Raw genomic sequence first — 15011 nt, forward strand, 5'->3', positions numbered from 1 at the left:
ATAAACTGCTAATCTTTCATTTTTAAGTCATTGTTACAAAAACAATATAATCTTTTAGAAAGAAAATCTGAACATATTTCACCCTGTGTAAGCTAACATGCCATTTTAGCACTTTACAAAACAGTACATGAATAACTCCACATTAATACCTGAATTAATATTTAAATATGAACTAATGATGATTTAAGGCATGTACTAATCACAAACTAATGAAGCGCTAACCTTAACTGTGACATAAGTCTTGACATGACATGAAGTTACATGTGTTTACGTATTAACTAGCATGTAGAAATAAACTAAATAAAACAGAATTTGTGTGAAAATATATGACTTAAAAATGGATCAAATTGTGGGTAAGGATCAATGCCCCAGGCTCAAGCTGCCCAGAGCAGGTACTCATACTACGGTGATGTAGAACACCACAAAGCAGGTTGAGATGAAATGATTTTATTATTATTGCGTCTTACTGTGTTCAATAAGGAGGATCAATGTAAATTATGGAAGCACTCCAGCACAATCCATTGATGTTTGAGTACGCAGCAGCATAATGCAGATTATATAAACAATGTGAAGTGATGCACATCCATTCATATGTTTCCTTAAAGAGCATTAAAGAGCATGTTACATTAATACATTAACTCACCAACTAACATACACTGAGCATGTCGATATTCACACATGAATTCAGAATGAAGACTTGTCATAGTTAAGTTTAGCTCTTAGTTTGTGATTAGTACATGCCTTTACATTGCCTCATTATTAGTTGATATTTAGGTAAGTGTTATAGTTATAGTTATCAGTGCAGAATTATTCACGTGTGGTCGTTGTTACCATTTTATATAACTAAGGCATAATTTATTAATCCCATACTGACTGCTAGTGTTTATTTTTATTTTTAGGTATTGGTGATACATATTTCTTGCTATTCTTAATTCTCTAAAAAATGTACATTTTTCATCCTGATAATAAAAGGAGTCTTGATACACCCTGTAAATATCTCTCATGAGGCATATATCTGCATAATGTATAGGAAGATGCTCACACATATAAACCATATTTTTTACTTGCTACTGCAGTAACAGTTCACCAGGAATATCTGGGGGATAAAATGTCTTCCAGATGTGCAGGAGATATATGCCGTGTAAATCCGCCTCTGAAATGGCTTTACTTTTATTTAAGAAGCTCCGTCTGCTGCAGAGGTGTTAAGATTATGAGTTGGCGTAGGAGAGAGTCAAAAAAATCCTGTTTGCCATATTTTATGCAACTCAGCCATGGGTTGTTTTCATGCTTTTGTTTTATGTGATGAAAAGTGTGTAGATAGTAAAATAAATGTCTTCTCATCAAATGAAATCCACCACTGTGGCGACTGTAAATTATTTGAGGCCAGGCATGGCGCAATGTCATAGATGCCCTTCAGTGAGATCCGATAAAATTATCCACCTGAAAGGCAGCAGGAGCCGATCCTTTTCATGCTGTCTTTGTAAGATGCAAATTTTCTGTTATATAGCAACATAACTCTTTTCTGCAGTCATTACTGTATGGCAGTGGACTGACATAATCACTGCTTTTAGAGCACCACTGCTTCTCTGTTCTTTGAGAAAGAGATTTTTTTTCCCCTCTGTGACACTAAAGTCATCAGGCTAATTAACTGAAATGAGTTTATCAGTATGGACCATTTATATATAGAATAAAACATTTAGGGTTGTGCTGTTAAAGAAAAATATTAACAACATGGCGGTGTGTCAGAGGAGAAGTAAGGCTTATTTCATGAGCCTAATCAGATGTTGGGAAAAGGAAAAACTTTAAGAAGTTGGCCGGGTGTTGAAAAAAGTGAATAGTGTAGAGGTAGAGGTTAGATTGCAGAATCTGAAATATGGAGTTATTTTTTGAGTGAATGTTTGATATGTTGCTATGCATTGTATACCTGTTCCAGAACATTCATATTCAACGTATGCTGCAAAGAAGATGCCAGTGACTTGTTTTTTCTTAGAATTTCTCCGAGGCTCGATTGGAATTGCTGAAGGTTAATTAAGGTTGTTTTACAAAGCAGCAGCTTGGTTTCTGTCTGTCCATTTTGCAGCTCCATGTGGTGGAGATTTGAAAGCTCCCAGCGGCATCATCCTGTCCCCCGGATGGCCCGAGCTCTATAAAGAGGCTCTCAACTGCGAGTGGATCATTGAGGCTCCACCTGGATACCCGATCAAGATCATCTTTGACAAGTAAGACTCGGATGAGCTTTGCCGGTGCTTAAATATTGGATTGTTTTTAAATGATTTAAAATACTGTCATTCTATCAGTGCTACAATACACAGCTTTTATTTCACAACATCTTCCGCAGAAAACTGCAAAAAAATAAATAAATAAAAATGATTTAAAAAATGAGCATTTGAAAAACTGTACACAAATCCTCTGTGCCGTGGAACAATTTTTACTCAAAGCTCCCATTAGCATGATTGACAGCTCTCCATGTAAAATGAATACAACAAAAATGGTTGTTCTTTGATTTTATGTAGCATCAATAAAACATAGCGTTCTGCTCCATTTGGCTGGCTTCTCTCTGAAATAGCACATTTTATTCATTACACTGATTAGTGCACAAGCAAGTGTACTGGCAGGCTGGGCTAATGAAATACACAACTACAGCAAACAGACTGATATAGTCATACAAACTAATTCTCGCGCCTTGTAAATGGTATACTCCCAGTGGAGTGAAGCACATTTTCAATATGCTGGGGTGAGAACTATTGCAGCCTCAGGCTCTCTCATGAACACAAATGAATATCCGCATGCACGTATGTGCCTCTGTTGATTATTTATTCATCTGACACCAGGATCCTCAGGCTTAGATCTGAAGCTGCTCTGCCTGCATGTGAATGTGGCGATCAGCAGGGCTCCAGAAGAATCACACATGCTCAGTGTGATCCATGTTTGAGCATTACTAGCATTAGTGGAATCGTATTGATATTGCTTTACATGTGATATAGCTATAGCTTTCTAAACGTAAAATATAATAAATATTTTCATGTCTGCAGGTTTCGGACAGAGGTTAACTATGACGTGCTGGAGGTGCGGGATGGGCGCTATCCCTCCTCGCCCCTGATTGGTAGTTACCAAGGTACCCAAGTACCCCAGTTTCTCATTAGCACCTCCAACTTTCTGTACCTGCTCTTCACGACGGACAAGAGCCATTCAGACATCGGCTTCCGGATCCGATATGAGAGTAAGAAATTTATTAAACTACACTGAAAAAAATTCAATGCTCATTGGATTTACATTAACATGGTTTGCTTTTGTTAACTGAGCATACTCACCAATAACAAATACAACTTTTTTATGTTCAAAAATACCTTCAGTATTGTTGATCACACTCACCCTGCGTAAGTTGCTCTAAAAAATAGAAACTTAAATTAAATTTACTAATAGAAATAAAAACATTTTTCATATAAACTAAATTTCAATAAAATAGATTTCATATAAACTACACATAATATGTTCCTTTAAAGTAATCGACTAGATATTTCGTTTTTCAGTGTACTGTCTCTGACATGCTTTTATAGAAAATGACCAAAACTGAGCATTCAAACCTGCTGTAAATATTCCTGGATAATCAAAACACTGAAGAACCAGAAGACTAAGAGCCAGGGTATAATCAGCCTCGGCACATAGTCTAAACATAAATTGGAAACAGTCTTTTATACTGAGCTGCAAAGGACACACTCAAGACCATATAGATAATGCTCATGGCAAAAAAAACAAAAAACAACAGAAAAATAGGAAAACACGAGCAATAGCAAAGATATCATGAGTGGATAAACAACAGACATGTATACATCATGAGTAATTCAATCATTTATTTTTATTCATGGAATCATATAATCATGGAAGAATAGAAATCTGTAAATAAATTCCACAAAAGCACTGCAGTACTAAAAAAGTAATTCTATTCAGAGTGTGGACTTCTAGATTGAATTTGTTAAAATATGATTCATTCAATTTTCACACAAAATACTTGTTTCTTGGTAAAATGATAATTGAAACACAAAGTGTTATGTTATCAAAGCAATTTAATTATTTTGATCACTACATGTTATACTATTAGCCTTCAACCAAGGACTGCAAATTATAAAGTAATAGCATCTTGATTATATTTAAGATTTTTCTAGTCGTCAGAGAGAACCTTTATTTGCCACCTATACTTCACACAATCCAGTTTGTCAGAAAGTTGGACTCAGAGCACAGGGTCAACCGTGATACAGAGCAGATAGAGTTAAGGACCTTGCTCCAGAACCTAACAGTGGCAGCTTTAGCGCTTGAACCCCAGACCGACTGATCAGTAACCCGGAGCCTTGACCAACGAGCCACCAAAGCCCTCAAACTGCTGATGTGCAAATGTGGATTTACAACAGTTCATACATGAATACTTACAAAATCTGCAGTGTATTTGAAGCTAAAATCATAAGCTGGCATTTTCTGCGTGACTCATGTGGTTTAGCCTATTGTTGTTGTCATTGTCGCTCCATAAATCTCAGCTTGAGTTCAATTATTGAGAATCGCTGAGTTGATCATATTACACAGAGACGTTGTGTTCATTAAAGAGTGTGTTTAGTGTGTTTATAAGGGGACAACATCTCTGATAAAAAAGACATGATTTATATAATATATATAATGCATATGTCTGAGTGTAATGTGATTATCCAACAGTTGAATTCATTAGACTTTTATTTCTAACAGGAAGAAATCTTATCAGCTGCAGGCCTTTTGACCATTTCAATAATGTTGCTTGTGAAATCTCTCCTTTAGCCTTGCAGCTGCAGTCTGACCACTGTGTTGATCCTGGGATTCCAGTAAATGGTCAACGCCATGGCAATGATTTCTACGTAGGCGCACTTGTGACCTTTAGCTGTGACGCAGGATACACCCTCAGTGACCCTGAGCCTCTCGAATGCGAGCCCAACTTCCAGTGGAATCACCCCCTTCCTAGCTGTGATGGTACAGTCTGGTTTCAGTCATATAAAACAGCTACACACATAAGAAAAGGACACATTAAAGACAGGTCATTTATTTCAGCAGCATCATTGCTTCCATGCTAGAAAGCTATTGGAGCTAGCCTTTCCACCACCTTTGCTCTTATACGACCGTAAATGCTTTAAGGCCATTATTGATTTTTCCCTTTGGGTAATGATAGGAATAATTTGCCTCCATATGGTTATGTCCTTTAGAAGGGCATGACTTGTAAACTTGGTTTTAGTGCATTGTGAAAGCTGAGAGAGGTGCTGTATTTTACACAATATTCCCATTCTCCACAGCACTCTGCGGCGGGTTTATTCAAGGAAACTCTGGCACTATTTTGTCTCCTGGCTTTCCAGACTTCTACCCTCACAACCTCAATTGTACATGGATGATTGAGACCTCGCATGGCAAAGGTAACTCTCCTTTTAGCTTTGGGTGAATCTTTGTTAATTAAAAAAGGGTGTAATTGCTACTTATTAGACAATACCTTTACTGCATTCTTTTATCACCAGGTGTCCAGTTCACCTTCCACACCTTTCATCTGGAGAGTCCTCATGACTATCTTTTGGTGACAGAGAATGGTAGTTTTTCTCAGCCACTCTGGAGGCTGACTGGCTCCATCCTGCCTCCTCCTCTCAGTGCAGGGCTGTTTGGGAACTACACTGCTCAGATCCGCTTCCTCTCAGATTTTTCGGTGTCTTACGAGGGCTTTAACATCACATTCTCAGGTATTGAGCTGACAGTAAAAAATACCTGGTAGAACGAGACTGCAGAAACAAAGTAATAGATATATGTATTTGTTATTTTCCCTGAATTAAATCATCTCATCCTGTCTCAACCCTAGGATTCAAGGGATAGGCTTGATTCTGACTATGATAAGCCGTGTACTAAAAATGAGTGAGTAAGTTAACATCTTGTCCTTTTCCATTTCTTCAGAATATGATCTAGAGCCATGTGAGGACCCGGGTGTGCCTCCATTCAGTACTCGTAAGGGGCTGCAGTTTGGCGTAGGGGATGCGCTCTTCTTCTCCTGCTTTCCTGGGTACCGGTTGGAGGGGCCAGCGAAGGTGGTGTGTTTAGGGGGGCGGCGCCGGGTCTGGAGTTCCCCTCTCCCAAGGTGTGTTGGTAGGTGGTCACATGCTTTTTATTTTGCTTAATTCACTAATTATCTGCATGCATTCTGTCACTTTCCCTTAAACAGAAGCACTAGTTTAGTGAGCAAAAATATATAATGTTTATCTTGTATCACTAGTTATTGTTCACACACATACCAAACCACAAACCTGGAATTTCTGAAAAAGCAGTAACGTGATATCAGATATGCTCACAGAGGTAGAAGTTTATTCTAAGCAAGTGCAGGGGAGTTAAAGAGCTAAGAATGGCTTGATTTGATCTAAAAATAAAAAAGGAAACCTACTTGTAACAACTGCTATGTTCCATTTGCAGAATAGAATGTCTGGTGGTGTTAAACCTAGAAAGTAATTGGTTTCTATTAGGATTTTGACGTTTTAATAGAGATATGGTATTTTTTTTTGGCAAATATATGGATGGTGATTTTTGCTGATTTCTTTATATTGCTTGTGAAAGGAGGTCAAGTAATGTCAGATGAATTGTCAACTGATTTAATTAGTTATTCTGTCCCCTTGTAAGTCATTATGTTAGACTTTATCTCACCACACTAATGAAAACTGATAATCAGAATATTTCATTATGTACAAGTTGGTATAATAAGATCAAAATGCACTGTGAGCTAAAACTTACTATGGACTATGATTTAAATATTCAAAAGCGCTATCAGTTTCCAGTCTCATTTTTTAGCAGGAATTTTCTGCATGCATGTTTGGGTTGTATTAGTTCAGATCTAGTCCTATTCCAGGATCGTGTATCATTTGACCTCTCTTGTGTTCAGCTGAATGCGGTTCCTCTGTAACTGGGAAACAAGGCGTCCTCCTGTCTCCAAACTACCCTGGCTACTATGGCAACAATCATGAGTGCATCTATTCCATCCAGACCCAGCCTGGCAAAGGCATTCAGCTTCGGGCTCGAGACTTCCGCCTGGAGGACGACGACATGCTAATGGTGTGTGGAGCGTGTGTGCAGTGCATAGAACGTGCACGTGTGTGTGTGTGTGTGTGTGTGTATGTGTGGATGTGCATTTGTAAGTAAGTCTATAAAGATTTTGGATGCAAATTTATCAAGAAGCATTTCAAATTTGTAACTAAAGAAGTCAATATGAGCAACACATAGAGTGCAAAAGTTCTGACACCCCTATGTTTTTGAATCAAAGAAAATATGTTTATTTACAATTTAGAAAACCATTGAATGTCATCAAGATTTGTCATTAGCCTGAGGTTTCTTTTATTTTTTTTACAGTATAATGTTTGATTATCTGTATCACTTACCTTTTTTGTTTTTGTTTTCATTCTTTCACATCATCCTAACACTTTCCTCTTGACTCTATATATGTGTTTTTCAGGTGTATGATGGCAGCAGTAACCGTGCTCGTATGCTTGGAGTCTTCATGGGCACAGAGCTAATGGAGGTGACGCTGAACAGTACGTCCAGCAGTATGTGGCTGGAGTTTATCAGCAACAGTGAGAACACCAGCAAAGGCTTCGAGCTGCACTTCACCAGTGAGTGGGAGCAGATGTGCTCTGAATAATTATTATGCAAAACCAGACACATTTCCTTATATCATCAATGATGAAATGTAAAATGTCATACATGAAACATTGCACTCTTTTGTGGGTGTCATTTAAATTAGTTGCATTATTTAAAACTAGCATGTAATTATTAACCATTTGTATTTTGGATTCAATAAATGGTAAAGTAATTAATATAAAAGTAACAAATATGACAAATAGTAATTCATTCATGTATTAATAGTACAATGAATTATATGAGTGCCAGAGTTAGGGTTAGGATTAGTTCAGTTATTTTTTAGTAATTAAATTTCTAGTAATATTATAGACTTATTTTTATTATTTGCTCATTAAACCTATATGCGGAGTTGCTATTTAGACATCTGTTGCATGTGTTGCATTATAATCATATATTATAATCAGTGTAGTGTTATACTCTCATGCCACAGTACTGTTGAATGTTCGAATCTGATTGGTCAGAAGGTGTTAATTATTTTTTCTGCAACACCAGCTCTGTCTGAAAGGCAAATCACACGATTATATCAATGTGCTTAGTTTAATTACTTATCATTTCAATTCTATCAACCTGCACATTGACTCACTCCAAGGTCAGTGCTTTGTAATCGTTTAAGGTAAAGCTGTAATTTTATATTTTATGATAGAGGAAACTTTTCTTTTTTTCTATTATTAACTTCAACAGACAACAATGAAGGCTTGTAAGAGAATGGCTGAATAATATTTGATAACAGGAGCTAACATGTTTTGTGGATGTGCTGCTGCATTAAACCTAACTATAAAGGGGTATAAAGAAAACCACGCTGTTCTATAATTAAATATAATTTTTTTTAAAAAGTTAGTACTGGCAAATTGTTTTGGTGTAAGAACATTAAAATCCTAACCCTAAACCCTAGCCCTAACCCCTAACCCTTCAAGAAGTGCTATTATTAGAAGAAATAGAGCTTCTTTGTGGCATAACACCAACCTGTTGTTGGCGAAAACATGAAGGTCATAAATTGTTACCTTAATGTAAAGCATAACCATGCAACCAAACATGTTCCTCTGGCCTTTGAACTGATTTCCTGTCTGGAATGGAAATGCTGAAAACATCTCTATTCACATACAAATATTCTACAGTCTAATCCAGATGTACACACAGTGTCATGAACCTGTTGTGTTAATTATTAGTGTAGCATCATTTAAAGTGTCCTCAGTGCCATAGGTTCACACATCTGTTCAAACTCATATAAACCCTCTCGCCTTCTCTATATAGCACCTTCAGGTCAGCATAAATAATAGAGGGCTCACTAGCGGAAGAACACATATTAACTGACGCTTGAGTGAGATCCGCTGTGAGTGATTCTGTTGTGAATAGATCTTTTTAAGTTCTCCCTCATTTCCTGTAACAGGTTTTAATCTTACCACATAATAGCAGAGGCTGTGTTTCTGGTAGGAAGATAACTGAATTGCTGTTTCATTCTCTCTCTCTCTCTCTCTCTCTGTCTCTCTCAGGTTTTGATCTGGTGAAATGTGAGGATCCAGGCATGCCTCAGTTTGGCTATAAGCTGGAGGATAAAGGTCACTTTGCAGGAAGCACCGTGTCATACAGCTGTGATCCTGGTTATACCTTAAAGGGTAATGAGGTGCTGACATGTCTCAGAGGAGAGAGAAGAGCCTGGGACAGTCCTCTACCACAGTGCATAGGTAAGCTCTATAGATGTCACTGACTATACATGCAGCCTTTATGATTGCTGACCAAGCCAACCTGCCTCTTTCCATATGTTCCAAACAGGGTGATTCAATCTGATACAGAGATTATTTAAATATATATATAAAATTTAAAAAGTCTGGGAAGTAGGGTAATAATGAAGTGAAATGGAAAATCTAGAGGAAATATGATGTGAAATCGCTAAGAACTGGGTCAGTCTGTGCGGGTTTCTCAGTCACAGACAAAATTTCCATCTTGAGCAGATGTTCGGAGGTCATGAGTTTTATTTTCTGTCTTTTGATAGTGAAATGGGTTATGGGACAGGATAAATCACTGCTGAATGACGTCATATATGTTCAGTGACAATAAGGTACTCAGTTGTACCTTGCCTATATTTTACCTGGAAAGGTACGTGTATCATACCTTTAATGTATTACTCTAAAAGCTAAAGGTACAAGCATTGTACTTAAGGTCCAGTTATGTACCGTAAATCATTTTTTATGTTCACACTGCCAGGTAATTTATATACACTAAAGGTCAAACATGCATACCTTTGAGGGTACCACCTCAATAACAAGGCAATATATATTTAGTTCATATGGCTGACAATTTAATCCGAAGTGACTTACATCTGGGACAGAATACAGCTAAGCAGAAGAAGGTTAATGGTGTTGCAAAAGGACTGGGGTATGGCAGCTGGGTCAAGATATTAATTCATGAATTTACTCTCAATACTGTAACAACCAAGCTTCCACATCCCCAGTTTAGTTTAATACTCTTTCTTTCTGTGAGTCTGAAAATTTAGTTGTGTAGACTAACAGATTGGAGTTCTCACCTTGATAGCTGTGGGCACTGCCGCTACGGAAGAAATCAAGCTATGATTACTGTATGCCGTTCCACACAGCCAAGAATAGTCAATCTTCCTTACTGACTGACTGATATGATTGATCGACTGACAAACCCCCCATCGTTAAAATGCACAGAGTTTCAGGGAACATCGTGTCTTACAGACAGCACCAGTGTCTTGACAGCGAATATTAAAAATATCCATCTCTAACTATGCCTGCACCAGTTACAAAATATTCAATTCAAATACAAATGTAAATTCTAAACTGAGCAATAATGCTCTACACAGAAATGACCTCTTAATTATTAATAGCAGGTTATATGGATGGATTCAATCCAGTACAGAATTTTCTTGTGTTAGTTAGCCAGCTAGTGATGAAAATGATGCTAAGTTGTGGGTTGCTGGAGCTGACGTTTTTGTGGGTTGTGGATAATTCAAATAAGCAAGTTGGAGTCAAATTTCTTCATAGTCCTGAGTCTTGGTTGAAGGTCCAGACATGCATCCTTTTAGTTTCAATTCAGTTGCTGAATAATTCATTGCAATTACAATAAATGATTGTTATATAGGATGAGATATTGACTAATACGTTGAAAGTTTAAAGTGTTAAGGGCTTTAGGACAGTCGCATTCCTTGGATTTAAACTGTGCAGAAAACAGCTCATAATCTTTAACACTTTTCTTTAATGTTGGGTCACTAGCACCTAGTTTTATTTGCTAATTAAGCATTTTGATCTATGCAAGGAATTTGGCTTCCAGTAATTGTGCACGTATCAGGAGGGAGGGAGGGAGGGAGGAAGGAAGGAAGGGCATTTATTTATTTATTTATTTATTTATTTATTTATGCATTTACTGAACTGAAAAAAGAAGTTCTCAGTTGGGAAGAAAAAATGCGGTCATGTTTCTTTTTAGTTCTATTCTATGAGGTAAACATTTAGCTGATGACACTGAACTGATGAAATGAACATTGACTTCTCTGGTTGAGTGCTTCCAAGTATTACATAGCTATCAATGTAGTAAAAATAATGCTAGCTTTACTTCCTCTTACTTTCTTTTTTAATGAGTAGCCCATAGATTTAATATTTTGGTAGTTAATGAACAGGAACACATGTAATTCCCACAGTTTGAGCTTTCTTGGCCTTGGTTTTGCTACCAGTCAGATGGAGGATGCGTAACAGCTTTACCTTTTGCAGTGTGACTCAAACAGTCATGAAGTTTTTATCATGGTCTTCACCGTGACCATCGTAAAAGACTGTATCCTTTGTGACCCAAGCTTTAGTGCATTCTGAATGTCTCATAAAATATGAAACAGGCCGACTTTAAACATTAAGTGCCTCAGTATTTTTGTTTACTTACATCAACTAGCCAAGTTTTTTCATATGCCTTCCCAAACTTTTAAATGTGCCTTGTGTCCTGCTCTGATGCTTGCTGGGAAATTGCTCTGTAAATATCAAGCTTTTTTTTTTTTTTTCACTCATAAAACACAGCTTGTGTGTATTTGTTTGCTCGTGGAAGCCTGTGTATAAGTTTTCTGTTTGTTCACGAAGGCTCATCTCTAGAGTAAGATGTAAATGCTATCTCACTGTGCTATCTTACACAGGAGGCAGGCAGTTGTGCAAAACTGTGCAGTCTGTTTACTAGGGCACTGGGTTTTTATGTTTGCAATCCAAAGCTGATGTCACCAACATGGCCATCATTGTTAAATCTTTTATTGGAAGTCAAGTGGATAGTTAAAACCAGACTAGAGAAGTAGAAAAGAGATTCCCAAGAGACCCATGGGTGAAAACTATAGAGAAAACTAAAGCAAATAGAAGTAGGTAAATACAATACACACTATAATAATACACAAGACTAGTCATGAGGATTGTGTATGAAAACGGAAGATTGGAAAGGTTCAGGAATGCAGGGAGCAAAACAAGGAGGATTCTTTGAAACTTATAAGCACACTGCATTGCAGTTGAATTTTAGATTGTTATGCTACACTGGTTGGCTCCTGGAAACTTCATGACATGGTATACATTTAAAGAAAATGGGTATTCCAAACTCCTGAGATTTATTGATTGATTGACTGATTGATCTTTCTTTCTTTCTTTCTTTCTTTCTTTCTTTCTTTCTTTCTTTCTTTCTTTCTTTCTTTCTTTCTTCCTTCCTTCCTAAGGAGACTTATTTCATTGAGGGTGAAATATGTGCAGAGAGAAAGAGAGAGAGAGAGAGAGAGTAGTGTGGTTTCATGACTTGCGGAACAGGTCATCTCTGGAGTTGAAAAAGATGGGTTTGTTTCATCGTGATTTATCACCACACCATCTCCGCTAGGGGAACATTCATCTGAAAATAAAAGTTCAGAAAGCTGAGAGAGGGAAAACAGTATATTATACAGCGAGTGATATTTCAATGATGCAGGGTTTTGAGTTTGCTCTTCCATTTTCTACTTCCTTAATCCAGTGATGTAATCGAAGGTAAAGAATGATTTATGCTGTTTAGTAAATTAATTATATTCTAAAATAAAATATGACATTTTGGAGAGATACTAGGCGGTGTTCACTGCATTAGAAAGATATCAAAGGTCAGTCGTGTTCTGTTGTGTGGACGAGTGTGATTAAAAACCTGCTGCTTATATGCAGAAACTTGTCATTGCCAAAGATCTAGAGTGCCAGATCAATTAAATCCCCTCTGCAAAAAAACAAATGTGTCAGAGCTTTACTGCCAGTTAAAATCAGCCTGACAAATTAATGTTAAAGTCTGGTCTCTGTTCAACCCCGAACACTTATGTACAATACACTCATACAAAACCCTTTCAACTAATGTAGTAGTGTTGCTGATATATACTGTAATGATTTATAATTACATTGTCAGGTATCACCTAGAAGAGGATGGATTACTTCTGGATCACCTGAATGTTTCTTTCTCAAGTGATTTTTTTCCTCGCCTGGCTTGTTTATTGGGGATCTAAATCTAAACATTGATTTCTGTAAAAGTGTTTTGTAAAGATATTGAATTGACTTTTGGGTTGATTGTTACCTCACAGCTCTAGGTTCCCTGCTTCAATCTGGATCTTGGGTGGGGAGATTTCCATGTTGTTCCCATGTCCACATGGGATTCCTTCAGGTTTTCATTTCCTCTCACCTCCCAGGAGGCAGCTTAACTATGCTAAAGTGTCCCTAGGTGTAAATGAGGGTGTGAATGAATGTGTACACTGTGGATTCTCACCTGATACCCAGTGTTTCCAGACTCACCATGACCCTGACCAAGATAAAAGTGAATACTGAAGACAAATGAATGATTTGATTGAGTTGAATAGAACATTTGGTTTATGTAAAGAGTTTTATAGCTGATAAAACTGTTGTGTGCAATACGTGGAATATCTGACATTTCGAACTGTAACCGTTAGCACTGAACCTTGAATTTATCTCAAGATGCAATAAATGATTATTAATTTGCCAAAAATACAAATTGCACAAAGAAACTTCAACCAAAGGTAACATGATGTAATACACAGAAATAACTAAAAGCTTCTTCTTCTTCTTCTTCTTCTTATTATTATTATTATTATTATTATTATTATTATTTTAAATGTATTTATTTATTTATTTTATTTTTATTTTTTATACAATTATGTACAATTATGTATGATTATCAGGTGTATCTCTTACAAGCCTTCATTGTTGTCTGTTGAAGTTAATAATAGAAAGAAGAGAAGTTTCCTCTATCATAAAATATAAAATTACAGCTTTACCTTAAACGATTACAAAGCACTGACCTTGGAGTGAGTCAATGTGCAGGTTGATAGAATTGAAAAGATAAGTAATTAAACTAAGCACATTGATATAATCGTGTGATTTGCCTTTCAGACAGAGCTGGTGTTGCAGAAAAATAATTAACACCTTCTGACCAATCAGATTCGAGCATTCAACAGTACTGTGGCATGAGAGTATTACACTACAACATTATGACCACTGACAGGTGAAGTGAATAACACTGATTAGCTCCTCATCATGGCACCTGTTAGCGTGTGGCATTTTGTCCTCAAAGTTGATGTGTTAAAAGCAGGACAAATGGGCAAGTGTACGGATTTGAGTGAGTTTTCACAAGAACCAAATTGTGATCTCCAAACCTGCAGCTCTTGTGGGGTGTTCCCGAACTGCAGTGGTCAGTATCTATCAAAAGTTGTCCAGGAAGGAACAGCTGTGAACCGGGGACAGGGTCATGGGGGGCCAAGACCCACAGGATCCAACAGACGAGCTACTGTTGCTCAAATTGTTGAGGAAGTTAATGCTGGTTCTAATAGAAAGGTGTCAGAATACACTGTGCATTGCAGTTTGTTGCGTATGGGGCTACATAGCTGCAGACCAGTCAGGATGCCCATGCTGACCCCTGTACACCTCTGAAACCACCAACAATGGACATGTGAGCATCAGAACTGGACCACGGAGCAATGGAAGAAGGTGGCCTGGTCCGATGAATCACGTGGATGGCCGGGTGCGTGTGCATTGCTTACCTGGGGAACACATGGCGCTTTGATAAGAAGGCAAGCCGGGAGAGGTGTCATGCTTTAGGCAATGTTCTGCTGGGAAACCTTGGGTCCTGCCATCCATGTGGATGTTACTTTGCCATGTACCACCTACCTAAACATTGTTGCAAACCATGTACACCCTTTCATGGAAACTGTATTCCCTGATGGCTGTGGCTTCTTTCAGCAGGATATTGCACCGTGCTACAAAGTAAAAATGTTTCAGGAATAGTTTGATGAGCACAACAATGAGTTTGAGTTGTTGACTTGGCCTCCAAATTCCCCAGATCTCAAGCCAATCGAG

General features: G+C 37.5%; 1 protein-coding gene across 1 annotated transcript in view; it reads left to right on the top strand.

Moving 5' to 3' along the window:
- Nucleotides 1-15011, top strand: part of csmd2 (CUB and Sushi multiple domains 2) — a 287362-nt gene that overhangs the window by 166064 nt on the left and 106287 nt on the right. Inside the window, exons 16-24 of the mRNA XM_058378138.1 lie at nt 2081-2219; nt 3033-3220; nt 4801-4989; nt 5307-5423; nt 5523-5738; nt 5947-6135; nt 6920-7089; nt 7487-7643; nt 9162-9353. Coding sequence (XP_058234121.1) covers nt 2081-2219; nt 3033-3220; nt 4801-4989; nt 5307-5423; nt 5523-5738; nt 5947-6135; nt 6920-7089; nt 7487-7643; nt 9162-9353 — 1557 coding nt within the window. The remainder of the gene's footprint in view (nt 1-2080; nt 2220-3032; nt 3221-4800; nt 4990-5306; nt 5424-5522; nt 5739-5946; nt 6136-6919; nt 7090-7486; nt 7644-9161; nt 9354-15011) is intronic.

The sequence above is a fragment of the Hemibagrus wyckioides genome, linkage group LG24 (assembly GCF_019097595.1).
Source record: "Hemibagrus wyckioides isolate EC202008001 linkage group LG24, SWU_Hwy_1.0, whole genome shotgun sequence".
NCBI lineage: Eukaryota > Metazoa > Chordata > Actinopteri > Siluriformes > Bagridae > Hemibagrus > Hemibagrus wyckioides.